This window comes from Salvelinus fontinalis, chromosome 15 (assembly GCF_029448725.1).
Source record: "Salvelinus fontinalis isolate EN_2023a chromosome 15, ASM2944872v1, whole genome shotgun sequence".
NCBI lineage: Eukaryota > Metazoa > Chordata > Actinopteri > Salmoniformes > Salmonidae > Salvelinus > Salvelinus fontinalis.
The window spans coordinates 37,417,392-37,436,947 of NC_074679.1; the positions used below are offsets into that span (position 1 = coordinate 37,417,392).

Sequence of the window (19,556 nt, forward strand, 5' to 3'; positions counted from 1 at the left end):
CAATGTTATTTAGCCTGGAAATTAAACTATGGGAAATACTGCCTACAGCAGGGTTCCCCAACTAGCATCAGCTCCAAGTGATTTTAATTTAGCAAATCTGTTCAAAAAGTATTCCCATGCATAATATATATGATTCCTGTATATACAAATGTAAGCAAGGTTTGAATTAAAATGTTTTAGTCAAACATATATGTTAGGGCTTCTTGCGGTCAATTTGCAGTCTACAAATGATTTGTAATTATGTTTTGGCCACCTGACCATCCGCTCAAGAAAAAAAATTGGCGACGTGGCTGAATCTAGTTGATGATCCCTGGCCTGCAGGTTACTATATCTAAGCCTAAACTCGATCTTTGTGTTCAACAACAGTGTTAACTGTTAAATCTGATAACTAGCTAACTGCTGACCCTTTTGTACTGTCATCATGGGACAACCAGAGGCCAGGTGGAAGAGGTTTTTATTCAGTTATTGGATTTATTGTTGCCATGGTAATAAAACGATCCTGGCAGCTGTCCAGCAGTTAAACTGACCACTGTAGTGGATCGTTCCACAGTTTCTACGGGGTTATGACTTCTGAGGAACTAACTGTCACACCCATCCAAAAGAATATCAGAAAAATGTATCTACCGCTGGAGGTTCCATTTAATCAGATTTTGAAATGCAAAGATTCCAGTGCTGCCATCAGTCTCCTCAGGTATTTCCTGAAGTTGTATTTGTAGGGTGAGCCTATGTTCTGTACTAGCCTGGTCCCAGATCTATTTCTGCTGTCTTGCACCTGCAAACTCCATAGGAGTTGGCATTGACAAGACTGCACAAACAGATCTGGGTCCAGGCTAGCTCCAACTTCCAGACAGAGTGAGTGTAGTGTTGGTGGAGATGGTGGTGCTGAGTTAGAGTATTTAGGGAGGAGGACAATAGAACATCCGGCTTGTAGAACACATCTAAATTCGGATCACTTCCCCGTAGCACTTCCCTCCCTCACTCATTTGAGTTCATTTTGTTCTTATTGTCTTTGGCTGCAACCTTCCTCCCAGTCATTCGACTAAATAAAGCAGGAAGGGTCACGTCCAGTCAAAAGCCTCGACCCGTCGGCATACACACACACTAACACACTAACACGCAATAACTAAAGCTGCATCCTGGTACAGATGAACTGGTGTCTAAATTACAACCATGAGGCGTGTGCATATATCAGCTCGACAGGACTGTTTGCTTGCCAGTCCCACAGTTTGAGGTCCGTTTCTCCTTAAAACCAGGGTCACACTCTTCTGTGAGTGTTGTTTCAACGATGGCATGGCAACAGTCAGAAAAGCCATGATGTGGGGTGGAACTAACAGGCGCTGTGACCATAGAAATAGAATGACGAGAACAATTAGCCTACATTCTATTTCAATGGCTGAGACCTGTGTCTATGTACAGTGCCTTCTCGAAAGTATTCACTCCCCTTTACTTTTTCCATTTTTTGTTGTTACAAAGTGGGATAAAAATTGATTGTCATTTTTTTTGTCAACAATATACATAAAATACTCTGTATTTTATCTGTAAGTGGAAGAAAAATGTGAACGTTTGTAAAAATGAAAAACTCTTGATTAGATAAGTATTCACCCCTGAGTCAATACATGTTAGAATCACCTTTGACAGCAATTAGTGTCTCTCTGGGTAAGTCTCTAAGAGCTTTGCACAGCTGGATAGTACAATATTTGCACATTATTTTCAAAATTCTTCAAGCTCTGTCAAGTTGGTTGTTATCATTGCTAGACAGACATTTTCAAGTCTTGCCATAGATTTTCAACCAGATTTAAGTCAAAACTGTATCTTAGCCCTCAGGAACATGCAATGTTGTCTTGGTAATCAACTCCATTGTATATTTGACCTTGTGTTTTAGGTTATGAAAGGTGAATTTGTCTCCCAGTGTCTATTGGAAAGCAGACTGAACCAGGTTTTCCTCTAGGATTTTGCCTGGACTTAGCTCTATTCCGTTTTATTTTTATCATACAAAACTCCCTAGTCCTTGTCGATGACAAGCATGCCCATAACATGATACAGCCACCACCACGCTTGAAAATATGAAGAGTGGTACTCAGGGGTGTGTTGTTGGATTTGCCCCAAACATAACGCTTTCTATTCAGGAATAAAGTACATTTCTTTGTTACATTTTTTTTGCTGTTTTACTTTAGTGCCTTATTGCAAACAGGTTGCATGTTTTGGAATATTTGTATATCATGTTAAACACCATTATTGCACACAGAGTGAATCCATGCAACTTATTATGTGATTTGTTAAGCACAATTTTACTCCTGAACTTATTTAGGCTTGCCATAACAAAGGGGTTGAATACCTACAGCTTTTCAATTTTAACGTTACAGCCTGAATTTAAAATCGATTACATTTAGATATTCTGTCACTGGCCTACACACAATAACCCATAATGTCAAAGTGGAATTATGTTTTTAAACATTTTTACAAATCCATTAACTTCTTACGGCTGAAAATCCATTAACGGGATCGATTTGACAACAGCCAGTGAAAGTGCAGGGCGCCAAATTCAAACAACAGAAATCTCATAATTAAAATTCCTCTAACATACAAGTGTTATACACCATTTTAAAGATAAACTTGTTGTTAATCCCACCACAGTGTCCGGTTTCAAAAAGACTTTACGACGAAAGCATACCATGCGATTATGTTAGGTCAGCGCCTAGTCACAAAAAACACAGCCATTTTCCAGCCAAAGAGAGGAGTCACAAAAAGCAGAAATAGAGATAAAATGAATCATTAACCGTTGATGATCTTCATCAGATGGCACTCATAGGACTTCATGTTACACAATACATGTATGTTTTGTTCGATAAAGTTCATATCCAAAAATCTCAGTTTACATTGGCGCATTATGTTCAGTAATGTTTTGCCTCCAAAACATCCAGTGATTTTGCAGAGAGCCACATCAATTTACAGGAATACTCATCATAAACGTTGATGAAAGATACAAGTGTTATGCATAGAATTAAAATATATACTTCTCCTTAATGCAACCGCTGTGTCAGATTTCAAAAAAGCTTTATGGCAAAAGTACATAATCTGAGTACAGCGCTCAGATACCCGCCATGTTGTGGAGTTAACAAAAGTAAAAAATAGCATTATAAATATTCACTTACCTTTGATGATCTTCATCGGAATGCACTCCCAGGAATCCCAGTTCCACAATAAATGTTAATTTTGTTCGATAAAGTCCATCATTTGTCCAAATACCTCCTTTTTGTTTGCGTGTTTAGTCCAGTAATCCAAATGCACAAGGCGCGAGCATTAAGTCCAGACGAAAAGTCAAAAACGTTCTATTACAGTTCGTAGAAGCATGTCAAACGATGTATAGAAACAATCTTTAGGATGTTTTTATCATAAATCTTCAATAATATTCCAACCGGACAATTTCTTTGTCTTTAGAAATGAAAATGAACGGATCTCGCGCTCACGGCGCGTGACTAAACTAATGGCTTTCTGCCAGACCCGATTCAAACAGCTCGTATTTTCTCCCCCTTCACAGTAGAAGCCTGAAACAACGTTCCTAAGACTGTTGACATCTAGTGGAAGCCTTAGGAAGTGCAATCGGACCAAATTGACACTGTATATTGGATAGGCAATCACTTGAAATACTGCAAATCTCAGATTTCCCACTTCCTGGTTGGATTTTTCTCGGGTTTTCGCCTGCCATATGAGTTCTGTTATACTCACAGACATCATTCAAACAGTTTTAGAAACGTTAGAGTGTTTTCTATCCAAATCGACTAATAATATGCATATCTTAGCTTCTGGGCCTGAGTAGCAGGCAGTTTACTTTGGGCACACTTTTCAACCGGACGTGAAAATAGCGCCGCCAAGCCATAAGAAGTTAACATAACAAAATGTGGAAAGTCAAGGTGTGTGAATACTTTCTGAAGGGACTGGATGTAGAGCAAGTCATTAGACTGTGGTATTTAGCTTACCGCTGTCTTAGCATGCCTTCGGTCACCTCTCAGAATAGATCCTAACTTACATTGAGTGGCTTTTTAAATGGCTTCTAATGGTGGTTACAGGAAACATTATCTTCTCATGAACGAGTGGTTAGAGGAAATCAGAGCATAAGTCAGGAATCAGTGGGAGTCAGTGTTACGCTCTATAAAATGGAAGCTCTTATCTCTATCTTATCATGCCATGGAAATGTCCTCAGTGCTGCTCTTGTGCAGTGTTTTCTGTGTGTGTGTGTGTGTGTAGCACGCTTGTGTTGATGCTCCTGCCCTGCCTGTGAGCTTACAATCTGCTGACAGTGTCAAGAGGGGCCTTACACCGCCGACCAGACTCACACACAAATTGCACAAGGACCAATTGGGAAAGGAAATGAATACTTTCCATAAGACATTAATGTCATAACTAAGCTAGATCTGTGTCCCAAATGGCCCTATGGGTTCTGGGGCACTATATAGGGACTTTGGGACGGAGCCTAGTCAGTCCTGTGCAGTGTGTGATTCACCTGGATTGCCACCTGCCATTTATCTGGCTGCCGGTGAGCAAGAAATTCAGCTCCTACCTGTTCCTCTGCACCTGTACTGCTGTGCTACAGTATTATAGAGTATGAACCCAGTGTGTCATCACATCAGTCTCACCTTGAGTGCTGTAAGAAAGGACCTGCTCTGACATGTTACAGCGTCTCAGGAATATATAAGCCCACGCTGTGTGTGTGAGTGGGAGCGCCTGGCTATACTATAAACTGCCTCAGTGCTGCTGCTCAGTGTATGTGCTGCAAGGTCACACCCACTGCAGTTTGTCATTGCAGCGAGCACGGACAGAGTGCACATTTACTGCTTATACACACACACCCACAGAGCTTGCATTATGCAGCTGATTAGATGCTCCCCAAGCGCTGTCCTCAGATCATCTGGTGTGATCTGAGGACGTCCATACAACTGGAAAACCGATCAGGGTAGCCGCTAGGCTGCTTGTTGCTGCCTCCTCAAAGCATGGCCTCAGGATCCACAAGCTTTAACTGTGTCTGTCCCTTCCTCCCTGTCAACGTACACACGTGTGTGTGCGTGTGTGCGTGTGTAAGATGGTTCAGCCATGCTTAATGTGGCTGTGTCTGCATTTACATTTTTCTCTGATCTGAAATCACTGCTGGAGGGAAAACTGCTTTAGACTTCTCCTACCCTTTTCCCAGTGGAAATCAAACTATGTTGATAGCAGGTCAGCCTAGTAGGCTGTTTTTTTCTACTTCATAATATCTCTAAATATCTCTTATTTTGTCTTCCAGGACTTAATACAGAGGGCCTGTATCGTGTGAGTGGAAACAAGACTGATCAAGACAATATTCAGAAGCAGTTTGATCAAGGTAAAACACGTCTGCAACTGTCAATTCTCTTAAACTGTCAACTGCTCTTACATTATTTTCTCTTTTAAAAGCTCATTTTTCCCTTATCGTCTTCAAAATACCATTGTCCTGTCGATTATTATTACAATGTCCGTTGGTTCGTGTGAGTACCTGTGCTGTGTGTTTTGGGCTTTCGTGCCCTTGTGGATTGAGCAGATGATTACGGCTCTTGTCCCGTGTGTTATTTTTACGAGGTACTCCTCGCTCTTTTGTTTGGGTATCAACCCTGTGTTTTTGTTACGTGTTTGATTGGACCCCGTGCCTTTACACGGCACGCCGTAATTTGGGTACAATAAAAAAAACTATTACGCATTCCTGCGCCTGTCTCCCGATCTCTTCATACCCACGTGACATTTTTGCCCTTACTCTTTTTCTCTTGTTATTTATAAACTGAACACAAATTTAAATCAAACTGGTTCATTAAGATGTCAGAAGGAAAGGGATTGGTTGAGAAAACCAATAATGACTGTTCCCAAGGACTTTAAATTTCCCTTCTAATTGTTTAAATTCAGCCACAAGTATTATGGATGTTTGTCCATGAAAGAGCTGGACTAGGTACAGTGTTTGAGTGAATTACTGTGAATCAATGGGAGTCTTAAAACACACAGGGGAAGGCTGATTGTATTAACCTGCCAATTAGGGATGGATGGGGTATGTTGCATAATATGATTTAGAGTAGATGTTGATATAGTCACCACTCGGCTGCATAGAGATCCTTCTGCTCCCTTCTCTCGCTTGCTTGAAAAATACTGGTATATATATAGTGCAATTTGACCTGGACCGGGTCAAATTGACTTACACAAGCAATCAATTAATTGCATTTTTATTTTCTGTCTGGAATTGAATTACTGCATAGGCCCATCGGTTGGTTGTATTTCCCTGAGGGGAATGATGGCCATAGATTTAGTTTCTCCTGTCTGTAGCCCCATTGTAAGACCCGTTTCCCTTTTTGTTTTCATCCATCTTTCAAATCCAATACCAGTCAATCTGAGCCATCGAGCTGTGCAAAGGGGCTGGGTGGAAAAAATCTTCCTTCCACTGAGTGGCCAAATGACTTCCTATCCATGAGACACAGTTTGCCCAAAAAAGACACTATGGGCATCAATCTGCCTGCTGGCCCGGAACCATTAGTCCTCCTTCCACCCGCTCTTCTTCTTCCTGTCTCACCCGCCCCTTCTCTATTTCTCTTCCTCTCTCTCCTTCTTCTCTTCTCTCTTTCCACCACAGGAATTTGTGAATTAAGTGCATTTTTCTCCCTCTCTTGCCCTTTCTGCTGTCTGGGAGAGAGATCTACTCTGACAGCTGTCAGTTCACCTTAGGCCCTGTCCTGCCCTCACTAGCGCTTTCTCTCTCTCGGGCCTCTTCCTCCTCTCACCACTCTCTTATCTCACCCCCCCTCTCTCCTCTCTCTTCTTCTCCTGCTCTCTCTTACTCCCCCGCTCTCCTTCACTCGCTCCCTCTCTCTAATAATAATAATAAGTATTAATACATGATTTTTTTTGTGTTTTTCTAAAACCCAAAGACGCTTTGTGAGTACTGTTAACTTTCTCCCCCTCACCAATCAAACCCTGTCCCTCTCTCTCTCCCCCCTGCAGACCACAGTGTGGACCTGATAGTGATGGACGTGGCTGTGAATGCTGTGGCGGGGGCTCTGAAGGCCTTCTTCGCTGACCTTCCTGATCCTCTCATCCCCTACATCCTGCACCCGGAGCTGGTGGAGGCAGCCAGTGAGTTCTGCACTGTTAGTTACACATGCTCTGTCTGTCAGTCTGGAGAGCTGACCTGGGTTCAGATACTATTTAGTTTCTTTCAAATGCTTTTAGCTACGCTTGGTTGAGCTTGCCTAATTTAATACTCCCAAAAGTGGCAGAGCAAACCCCGCCAATCTGGCACTCTCAGGCAGGCTAAATTAAATGCGATTCAAAGAAAACAAATCTTATATATCAACCCATGTCTGGTCTGTAGAGGCCAGTGTCCCAACTCAGTAACTAACAGCTGTGGGGAGGGTTGACACCCAGCACCTCAGCCCTCCTCCCCTCAAATCACACCCAGCAGCTAGAGAAGACGAGGTCAGCCAGTTCTCTCTCTCTCTCTCTCTCGATGGGTTTTAACAGTACCCCAGTTTTTCCTTTTGTCCTGCTCAGTTCATTGTGTCGTTTATTTTACTGTCACATTTCAGGTGCGGCCTGTTCTGTTTTTGAACCTCAAGTGTACTTTAGCTGGTAGAATGTAGCAACGCATCATGATGTTGGATGTTTGCCAGGAAGAGTGATGGTGCTATATTCCACAGTTTATAACTACAAGCAGATGTGAACGAAACTTAGTATTACCCCGTGGCGTATATGCTTTATATTACGTCTCAGGCAGTGTTTCTCCTACCATTATACACTGAGTGTACAAAACCTACTCTTTCCATGACAGACTGACCAGGTGAATCCAGGTGAAAGCTATGATCCCTTATTGATGTCACTTGTTAAATCCACTTCAATCAGTGTAGATGAAGGGGAGGAGACAGCGGCAGGACAGTGGTCGAAAACGGTCATTGATGAAAGAAAAGGAGGTTGCCACGAATTGTTCAGAGCAACAGACGGGCTACAGTTGAACTGCCAGTCCAGTACAACATTGGTGCCCAATGACTCATAAAAGAATGAACAACTCGTTGTACCTTGACACGAATGGGGTATGGCAGCTGACGACCTTACAGAGTTCCACTTCTTTCAGCAAAAAACAAGAAACTGCAGTTGCAGTGGGCTAAGGAACGAAAACGCATGACACTGGAAAATTGGAAAAACATTGCCTGGTCGGATGAATCCCAGTTCCTGCTGTTTCACGCTGATGGGAGGACTAGGGTATGGAGAACCACATGAGTACATGCATCCATCATGCTGCATGTCAACATTGTAGGCTGGTGGTGATGGTGTGGGGTGTGTTTTCATGGCACACATTGGGCCCCTTGATAAAAGTAGAGCAATAATTAAATGCCACAGGATATCTGAACAACATTGCCAATTAGATGCATCCCTTCATGGCAGCAGTGTATCCTTTTGCTAATTTACTTTTTCTGCAGGATAATGCCCCATGCCACAAGGCTAGGATTGTCTAGGAATGGTTCCACGAACATGACAGTGAATTCAGCTTAGTGCAGTGGCCTGCCCAGTCACCAGATCTCAATCCAGTTGAGCATTTGTGGGATGAGATGGAACGAGCTATTCGGGGTAGAGATCTACTACCAGACAACTTGACACGACTGTTGGAAGCATTGGAGTCAACGTGGGACAACATCCCTGTGGAACGCTTTCGACACCTTGTAGAGTACATGCCCCGACAAATTGAGGCTGTTCTGAGGGCAAAATGGGTGCAACTCGATTTTAGGAAGGTGCTCCTAATGTTTTGTACACTCAACATATATTAGGATTACCTCTGTCCCTTCCTCTCCCATCGAAAAGCTTTTGCCTTCAGTTGAACATTTTGGTTGAAGAGGCATTAGATGTTGATTTGGGGACCTTTGCGGCGTGTTTGCAAAATTATCAAGGTGAAAACTGGTGCCAGGGCAGGGTATTTCACTACATTCGCAATAACATCTGCTAACCATGTGTATGTGACCAATTCAATTTGATTTGGTAGGGCACGTCTGTGCCCCTTGAAGAACTAGTTGGTGAGTGGGTGTGGTTTCCTCCATGCCCCTCATAGTGTCTCCCTTAGTACCATCCAGTCACCTTCTCTCATAAAGTCAGCTGGAAGGAAAGCAAGAGATAAATAAGAGATGCTGCTGAGATACTCGCCCTTTCCTGTCAGTACAAACCGCTCACCTTCTCTCTGAATGGATGTATACACACTTGTCTCAGTGTTTCTGCTGTAGAACTACATGCCTGCATTAATATTCTAACCCCAGTTATAATTCACACCTTTAAGTCGCATCACACTCAGCTCACAGCCGTCTTCCTGAAAGACGAATTCCTGCCCAAGGATGCCAAAAGATTTTCATGCATCTGCATTATTTCCCCCCTGCCTGGTTGTTTCTGAAGGCGACCCAAATGGCACCCTAGTCTCTATATAGTGCACTACTTTTGATAGGTCCTGGTCAAAAGTAGTGCACTAAATAGGGAATAGGGTGCCATTTGAGCCCTATACTGTGTGTTGCTGTAGGATATCATCCTTGCTTGAGTCATCTAATCCTGGGCCTGCAGTAATGTATTACTGATCACTGTTGAAACCAACCCAGCAGCCTCCTTCCTCACTGTCTGTCTCGCTGCTGCAGATTAATGTCCCAGAAATAGGTCCCCTCCCTCTCTCTCCTCTCCCCTGGAGGCCATTGGTTGGTTTCAATGAGGGGGGAAGATGGAAGTAGACAGACCTGGAGCTTGTCTCTCGGGGGTTTGAGCAGCTCTGCAGAACTGAGCATTTCCCTCTGATAATTGTGAAAGCAGCGTAATGTGGAGGTGTTTGGAGGACCTCCAAGTAGATAGCACCCTTTCCCCTATGTAGTGTACTACTTTTGACCAGGACCATAGGGTAGTAGTATCACTATATAGGGAATAGGGTGCCATTTGTTATGCAGCCTGTCTCAGTCCGGGCCAGCCTTGGTGCACCACGCTCAGTTCTGGGGCAAGTAGCACACACACTCATTCCTTTTGTGACGTTCTGACTTAGGGATCTTAACGGTTAACCACTAATCGGTTAGCCGCCAAAAAGTACATTTGACCGGTCATGCTTTTCAGTCTAGGTTAATTTGCATAATTCAGTGGAATTAAATTGGCTCGTGTGTATTTTTGCTAGTCGTCATGCACACAGCATAGAGTCTAGTCTGAGGAGCGGAATGGCCTATCAGCTGTCAGACAGCGCGAGACCAGCTGGTACTGGAGTGAAACGTGCTTTTATAAGCCCAGTCATTGCGCAACAAATAACAGTTCTAAATGCAGTTGCGTGTTAAGAATTGTTTTGATGGCCATGATTAAAAAGAGCTACTATTTCTCAATCTCAGCTCATAGTTAAAACACACTTCCCATTTGCCATGAGTGCATAGGCTATAGTCAACGGTAGGCAGGCTATCAGCAGGTCACCCGCCACTTTACAATGGGAGCTTGAGGCTGTATAAATGTTTGAAACCTGAACTTAACTTCAAATAAGGAGGAATGTCTTACCTTGCTTCAAAGTAGCCTAGTCCAAATCCAACCAGAGAAATGTGGACGCAAGACTTCCTCATGCAATTAACCAGCATTTCGCTCCTGTTTTATTGGTTTTCATATCACCTTTATTTTGTTGTCCAGAAGCCAAAGGCACCATCCTAGTCATATTAGCAGCCCATCCTAGTTGTTGCTATTAGATCAAATCAAATGTAATTTGTCACATGTGCCGAATCCAACAGGTCACCTTACAGTGAGTGACATGCTTATTACAAGCCCTTACCAACAATGCAGTTAAGAAAAATACCTAAAAAAGTAAGAAATAAAAGTAAGAAATAATTAAAGAGCAGCAGTAAAATAACAATAGCGAGGGGTACCGGTAAATTGAGGTAATATGTACATGTAGGTAGAGTTATTAAAGTGCCTATGCATAGATAATAACAGAGTAGCAGGAGTGTAAAGGGGGGGGGGGGCAATGCAAATAGTCTGGGGTAGCCATTTCATTAGATGTTCAGGAGTCTTATTGCTTGGGGGTAGAAGCTGTTTAGAAGCCTCTTGGACCTAGACTTGGCGCTCCGGTACCGCTTGCCGTGCGGTAGCTTGCCGTGCGGTAGCAGAGAGAACAGTCTATGAACAGTCTATGACTAGGGTGGCTGGAGTCTTTGACAATTTTTAGGGCCTTCCTCTGACACCGCCTGGTATAGAGGTCCTGGATGGCAGGAAGCTTGGCCCCGGTGATGTACTGGGCCGTACACACAACCCTCTGTAGTGCCTTGCGTTCGGAGGCCGAGCAGCTGCCATTCCAGGCAGTGATGCTTTGACCATGGTAGTTTGTTGGTGATGTGGACGCCAAGGAACTTGAAGCTCTCAACCTGCTCCACTACAGCCCCGTCGATGACAATGAGGGCGTGCTCGGTCCTCCTTTTGCTGTAGTCCACAATCATCTCCTTTGTCTTGATCACGTTGAGGAAGAGGTTGTTGTCCTTGCACCACATGGTCAGGTCTCTGATCTCTTCCCTATAGGCTGTCTCGTCGTTGTCGGTGATAAGTCATGAGTGAACAGGGAGTACAGGAGGGGACTGAGCAAGCACCCTTGAGGTGTTTAGTCCCAGGGTCTTTAGCTTAGTGATGAGCTTTGAGGGCACTATGGTGTTGAACACTGAGCTGTAGTCAATGAATAGCATTCTCACATAGGTGTTCCTTTTGTCCAGTTGTGAATGGGCACTGTGGAGTGCAATAGAGATAGCGTTCATCTGTGGATCTGTTGGAGCAGTATGCAAATTGGAGTGGGTCTAGGGTTTCTGGGATAATGGTGTTGATGTGAGCCATGACCAACCTTTCAAAGCACTTCATGGCTACAGACGTGAGTGCTACGGGTCGGTAGTCATTTAGGCATCTTACCTTAGTGTTCTTGGGCACAGGGACTATGGTGGTTTGCTTGAAACATGTTGGTATTACAAACTCGGACAGGGAGAGGTTGAAAATGTCAGTGAAGACACTTGCCATTTGGTCAGCGTATGCTCGGAGTACACGTCCTGGTAATCCGTCTGGCCCTGCGGCCTTGTGAAAGTTGACCTGTTTAAAGGTTTTACTCACATCGGCTGCAGAGAGTGTGATCACACAGTCATCCGGAACAGCTGATGCTCGCATGCATGTTTCAGTGTTACTTACCTCGAAGCGAGCATAGAAGTCATGTAGCTCGTCTGATAGGCTTGTGTCACTGGGCAGCTCTCGGCTGTGCTTCCCTTTTGTAGTCTTAATAGTTTGCAAGCCCTGCCACATCCGACGAGCATCGGAGCCGGTGTAGTACGATTCGATCTTAGTCCTGTAATGACACTTTGCCTGTTTGATGGTTCGTCAGAGGGCATAGCGGGATTTCTTATAAGCTTCTGGGTTAGAGTCCCGCTCCTTGAAAACGGCAGCTCTACCCTTTAGCTCAGCGCATGTTGCCTGTAATCCATGGCTTCTGGTTGGGGTATGTACGTACGGTCACTGTGGGGACGACATCATCGATGCACTTATCGATGAAGCCAGTGACTGATGGGGTGTACTCCTCAATGCCGTCGGAAGAATCCCGGAAGATATTCCAGTCTGTGCTAGCAAAAAACAGTCCTGTAGCTTAGATCCCCCTCTTTGTACATTTATCCCGGAGGTTTTCATCTCTGTCAGATGGAACTGCTCGCATTAGGTGTGCTGTTTAACAGTGGTTTCCTACTAATAGCATTTTGGCAAATTACGTTTTATTGGCTGCTTCATTACAGTAGTTGCATGCTCAATAATAGTCTATAGCCTTTTGACTGGAAGACGATAGGCTTGCTGTTGTTGCATGTGTTCATGAAAAATGTCCTTTCCGTGTATGCATGCATAGTATTTTCTGTTGGTCACGTAATTTTACTGTTTGGAAAAAATTTAACTGTTTGTTGACTGGTTAATGAGGGTCGGTTAGTCAGCAACAAAATTGACTGAAGTTTGCATCCCTAGTTTTGACAATATTGATTAGCTTAGTAGTCTCAGCCAGGTGACCTCCACAACAGTCCTGGGGTCAGAGTAGTCCTGGGGTCAGAGTTCTTGACAGGCTATTCTAGTAACTACTAGAGATGGAGAGCGATCCATTTTTTGGATCGGTAAGGTATAGTGGGGAGAACAAGTATTGGACACACTGCAGATTTTGCAGGTTTTCCTACTTACAAAGCATGTAGAGGTCTGTAATGTTTTATTATAGGTACACTTCAACTGTGAGAGACGGAATCTAAAACAAAAATCCAGAAAATCACATTGTATGATTTTTAAGTAATTCATTTCCATTTTATTGCATGACATAAGTATTTGATACATCAGAAAAACAGAACTTAATTTTTGGTACAGAAACCTTTGTTTGCAATTACAGAGATCATACGTTTCCTGTAGTTCTTGACCAGGTTTGCACACACTGCAGCAGGGATTTTGGCCCACTCCTCCATACAGACCTTCTCCAGATCCTTCAGGTTTCGGGGCTGTCGCGAGGCAATACGGACTTTCAGCTCCCTCCAAAGATTTTCTATTGGGTTCAGGTCTGGAGACTGGCTAGGCCACTCCAGGACCTTGAGATGCTTCTTACGGAGCCACTCCTTAGTTGCCCTGGCTGTGTGTTTTGGGTCGAGGTCATGCTGGAAGACCCAGCCACGACCCATCTTCAATGCTCTTACTGAGGGAAGGAGGTTGTTGGCCAAGATCTCGCGTTACATGGCCCCATCCATCCTCCCCTCAATACGGTGCAGTCGTCCTGTCCCCTTTGCAGAAAAGCATCCCCAAAGAATGATGTTTCCACCTCCATGCTTCGTGGTTGGGATGGTGTTCTTGGGGTTGTACTCATCCTTCTTCTTCCTCCAAACACGAGGTGAGATCTTGCACGGAGCCCCAGACCGAGGGGGATTGACCCGTCAACTTTTTCCATTTTCTAATAATTGCGCCAACAGTTGTTGCCTTCTCACCAAGCTGCTTGCCTATTGTCCTGTAGCCCATCCCAGCCCTGTGCAGGTCTACAATTTTATCCGTGATGTCCTTACACAGCTCTCTGGTCTTGGCCATTGTGGAGAGGTTGGAGTCTGTTTGATTGAGTGTGTGGACAGGTGTATTTTATACAGGTAACAAGTTCAAACAGGTGCAGTTAATACAGGTAATGAGTGGAGAACAGGAGGGCTTCTTAAAGAAAAACTAACAGGTCTGTGAGAGCCGGAATTCTTACTGGTTGGTAGGTGATCAAATACTTATGTCATGCAATAAAATGCAAATTTATTACTTAAAAATCATACAATGTGATTTTCTGGATTTTTGTTTTAGATTCCATCTCTCACAGTTTTAAGTTTTAGGAAAACCTGCAAAATCGGCAGTGTATCAAATACTTGTTCTCCCCACTGTATATCTGAAAGGTCTAATATTAGACTTTATGTTAAATGCTTTTTGAAAGGTTTGATATGCTAATGCATGGTTTGTTCCTACGTCTTTTATTACTTGCCAATATTACATGGGAGTTAGGCCCACTTATCTAAGATAGTGCTGCTATTATTAAACAGGTAGTGACAAGAAAATCACTGAGACATTGTGCCCCCAGATGATACGGACAATGCTGTATCTGCTTAAGGCCCTAGCTAGTGTTTTAGTGTGTTTGTTGTGTGGGTGGTTATTGGCAGCCCCGTCGCCTTTGTGCTATTCCTTTTCTTTTTTTCTTCTCCCGAAAGAAGGAATTAGTAAAAAGCTAACTCTGTTCTCCTCATTTCAGAAATTGTGGACCACATAGAAAGACTTCAAGTGCTGAAAGAAATAGTGAGGAAGTTCCCTGCCGTGAACTATGAGGTGTTTAAATACGTCATCACTCATCTGAACAGGTAAGAGACAACACTGTGAAACTGGATCAGAAAGTGTCTCAGGCTGCCTTTAACTGACTGATACTGGGTGGAATCTGAAGTAAGCTTTGAAGTATACACGATGTTAGTTACGTGACAGTAATCATGAAAACAACCATGTCATGTAGTTGGACCGAGTCGTGTTCAGTGGGGAGAATTTAGTTTGAAACGGAGAGATACTACCTGAACATCTGTTTTCCGTTGTGATACACTATATGACCAAAAGTATGTGGACATCTGCTCGTTGAACATCTCATTCAAAAATCAAGGGCATTAATATGGAGTTGGTCCCCCCTCTGCTGCTATAACAGCCTCCTCTCTTCTGGGAAGGCTTTCCACTAGATGTTGGAATATTGCTGTGGGGACTTGCTTCCATTCAGCCACAAGAGCATTAGTGAGGTCGGGCATTGATGTTGAGCGATTAGGCCTGGCTTGCTGTTGGCGTTCTAATTCATGCCAAAGGTGTTCACGTCTGGGCTCTGTGCAGGCCAGTCAAGTTCTTCCACACCGATCTCGACAAACCATTTCTGTATGGACCTCGCTTTGTGCATGGGAGTATTGTCATGCTGAAACAGGAAAGGGCCTTCGCCAAACTATTGCCACAAAGTTGGAAGCACAGAATCCTCTAGAATGTCATTGTATGCTGTAGCGTTAAGATTTCCCTTCACTGGAACTAAGAGGTCTAGACCGAACCATGAAAAACAACCCCAGACCATTAATTCTCCTCCACCAAACTTTACAGTTGGCATTATGCATTGGGGCAGGTAGCGTTCTACGCCAAACCCAGATTCGTGAAGCATGATTCATCACTCCAGATAATGTGTTTACATTGCTACAGAGTCCAATGGCGGCGAGCTTTACACCTCTCCAGACGACGCTTGGCATTGCGCATAGTGATCTTAGGCTTGTGTGCAGCTGCTCGGCCATTGAAACCCATTTCATGAAACTCCCGACGAACAGTTCTTGTGCTGACGTTGCTACCAGAGGCAGTTTGGAACTCGGTTGTGAGTGTTGCAACCAAGGACAGGCGATTTGTACGCTCTTCAGCACTCGGCGGTCACGTTCCGTGAGCTTGTGGCTTGTGTGGCCTAACTCTTCATTGCTCCTAGACGTTTCCACTTCACAATAACAGCACTTGCAGTTGACTGGGGCAGATCTAGCAGGGCAGAAATTTGACAACTGACTTGTTGGAAAGGTGGCATCCTATGCCGGTGCCACGTTTAAAGTCACTGAGCTCTTCAGTAAGGCCTTTCTACTGCCAATGTTTGTCTATGGAGATTGCACGGCGGTGTGCTCGATTTTAAATACCTGTCAGCAACAGGTGTGGCTGAAATAGCCAAATGCACTAATTTGAAGGGGTGTCGAGATACTTTTGTATATATCATGTATATATTGTTCCGGAGACCAGGGTTCACTTCTCTGTATCCCACTCTAATTCTGTACCTGTCTAAATAAAGTACAACATAAGTAAGGTTGGAATAAATCAATGAAATTGTGTTTCCCCAGGGTGAGCCAGCAGAGTAAGACCACCCTGATGACGGCCGACAATCTATCCATCTGCTTCTGGCCCACATTGATGCGTCCCGACTTTGAAAACAAGGACACACTCTCTACCACCAAGCTCAACCAGTCGGTCATCGAGTCTTTCATCCAGCAGAGCCACTACTTTTTCTACGGCGGAGACATCCAGGAGAGCTCCAGCACTGAGAGCACCCCACCACCCCATCACTGTCACAGCATGGTGGAGGCCCTGCTGCCCCTGCAGCTGCCCCCTCCTCTCCAGCCCCAACAGATCCAGCACAGTATGTCCCTGCAGCCTGACCCACTCATATAGACCCCCCAGAGCACCAGAGCCCAGGCCCCACCACCCAGGCCTCGAGCCCCAGGATCGGAGGACCCAGGTGGGGTAGGGAGTAGGCTTGGCTGGGAGTGGTGCTGCCTGGTGGGGTTGCATGGGGTGACGTGTCCTCCCTTCCCCCTCTCTATGGAGTCCCTCTGACTACAAAACAACAACATTACATTATCACCTTTGTTTTCTGCTCCCTTTGACTGACTGGATTCAGGGGTGACTAACTGATATAGCTATCCCCCAGGAATAAATAAAAAATAGCATTTTTCTTCTTTCAGTGCTGTACCTTTACCCGGTTTCAGACAGATATGACATTGAGGGTTGAGACTGTCCACCCGTTACTCTGGTGATGAACACTTACCTTAATAAAGACACTGTATGCCTCCAGGAGAGGGGGGCACAAACATGTGAAATGATTTGTTCAACTCTACACCTTGCAAAATATGAGGAAAATATATTTATGATAGTTGTTTTTTTGTTTTTGTTTATTCGATTAAAAAAAAGAAAGTCTGACTGTCAAAACCCCTCCATTCATTCAAGTGAACTTGACATTACATGATGCACAATCTGTTATAATGCTTCTACCAGTGTAGACATTTGGCCATGATGATGATGGATTCTTGTTTTTTTAGCAGTATGATTTTTGTTTTTAAAGGGTTCGAGGGAAAGAAAGACAGTGAAAGTTAGCAGGCTGTTGCTGTGGTCTTTGTCTCTCACCTGGCTCTCAATGCCTAGTAGGGGACTCTACGTGAAAGACTGACGGTGTCACTGATGCTGTACTGCACCAGGCTGGGACATAACAGACAGACAGACTGCCTGGCCTCCTCTCTATCTCTTATTGGAGCAGAACTCATGCAATTCCTGAAGCTTATGAAGGGAGCATCCCACTACTAGAACCCTAATGGCACATCTCTGCGTTAACTTTGAAACAAACGCATTACAAAGCAGTCTGGGGTCTTTTTCTTGTTCTGTTCTTTTCTAGGTAATTGTTTGTTTGTTTAATTGATTGAATGTCTCCGTGGTGGTGCTACCCACCGAAAAGAGACATTTGTGTTGTTCTTCTGTTTGTTAAAAAAAATGTGCATGTCTTTTTTGTCACTTAAAAATGACGATAATGAACGATTCAAAAAAGAAAAAAGACTGAACTTACAACTCAAGATTAACAGCTTTCATTCAGACCATATTTTTTATCTAACTTGATTGAGGGAACATTGAAACGGGGGTCAAATTGTATGTATTGTTAATTCATTATTTGTGTCATGCAAAGATGTCAATTCTTAATATCATATTTTGGTTATGTCTAATTGTTTCTCTTAAATAAGGGGGAAAGTATATATATTTATCAGCAAATAAGATTGCTGATATAGCAAAATACCATGGGGTACTGAAATTCTGTATAATCTTGTAAAACCTACTATAATCAGATTTCTTTGTTATGATAAAAACACATTTTGGGTTAGATTAATTGTACTTAATTCCCTTCATTTTATGAATACAGACTCATTGCTTCTTTGTAGATGGTACTGCATTTTGTTTTGCTGTAAGTAAAAGATGCTGCTTAGAAAGTTCTGGAAAGGAAAAGTTTAAGTTTTGTGATGGAGTGAAACAGATTGACAGATAGAAGACATCTTCAAGACTATGCCTGTGACTGAAATGGCACACTATTCCCTGCGTAGTGCACTACTTTTCACTAGAGCCCTATGGACCCTGGTCAAAAGAAGTGCACTGTATAGGGAAGAGGGTGCCATTTCAGACGCACTCGATTGTTATTTTTCTCTATAGAGACACTCCAGATCTGGGGTTGGGGAGAGAAGGGATGGCGTAAAGAAGTGTGAAGCAGCTGCTAGGTAGAATATACCTTTTGTGTAGTTTCAATAAAAAGCAACTTTATTTGTTCATAAGATCTGCCTCATTCAAGCCAGTGTACAAACTCTTAAGATTTTAACATCTGCTATGTATTATAGTAAATAAATGATTTTGAGAGAAAAAAAATCAAGAGTTTTGTTTCATTTTTTCCCACCTTAAGTCTAAATGGTGTTGAAATATGCTTTTATGTTTCTAATACAGCTGGGAATATTATTACAGGGTTTGGTCAGTGCTGGACTGACATGCTATAGTATGAAGGTCATATTTGATAGCTGAAGAGCAATGCAACACAATCAACATATGACAGAACTAGAGTTATATTCATTCATTCTTCAAGCTGATATCTGTTTACTGCAGTGAGTATTGAGTTCAGCAGGTTCAGCCTAATTATTTTGATGTCCCGTTCACACAGCTCCCCAGGTGAGAAGTGATGAAAGTACGCCACCTAGTGGGGAAACATGTATTGTATGTATTTTACAATCAAATAAAGTTGGATTTTCTCAGATTTAAATGTCTATTTCAATAGAATGATCACAAAAAATAAAATAAAAATAAAAACTAGCAGCAACATGCACAATCTGTCTTTCTGGTAAACAGGTCAGTTTGGAAAGGTCATTTCCATGTAAATTGACTGAACAGTTCTCAGTTACATCAACAACCTGGGGAATAGTTACAGGGGATTTAGTCATAACACATTTTACTAGGCAAGTCAGTTAAGAACAAATTCTTATTTTCATTGAAGGCCTGGAAACAGTGGGTTAACTGCCTTGTTCGGGGGCAGAAAGACAGATTTTTACTGGCCCAACGCTCTAACCACTAGGCTACCTGTCGCATAACAAGCTTATAGTCAACATGCCATAGCAGTCTGAACGGTAGCTACTATTGTGCCCCCTACAGTCTCCCTCCCTCCACTTTTCCACAACAGTCTTCCAAAGAAGTTT

At 43.3% G+C, this 19,556-nt stretch overlaps 1 protein-coding gene across 3 annotated transcripts in view; it reads left to right on the plus strand.

Moving 5' to 3' along the window:
• arhgap5 (Rho GTPase activating protein 5) overlaps nt 1-18,741 on the plus strand; it is a 39,517-nt gene extending 20,776 nt beyond the window's left edge. For all 3 annotated transcript variants that reach the window (XM_055863651.1, XM_055863653.1, XM_055863652.1), the window contains exons 4-7: nt 5,279-5,356; nt 6,991-7,122; nt 14,777-14,882; nt 16,407-18,741. In XM_055863651.1, the coding sequence (XP_055719626.1) occupies nt 5,279-5,356; nt 6,991-7,122; nt 14,777-14,882; nt 16,407-16,734 (644 nt within the window). In that variant the 3' untranslated portion in view covers nt 16,735-18,741. The remainder of the gene's footprint in view (nt 1-5,278; nt 5,357-6,990; nt 7,123-14,776; nt 14,883-16,406) is intronic.
• The last annotated feature ends 815 nt before the right edge of the window (nt 18,742-19,556 follow it).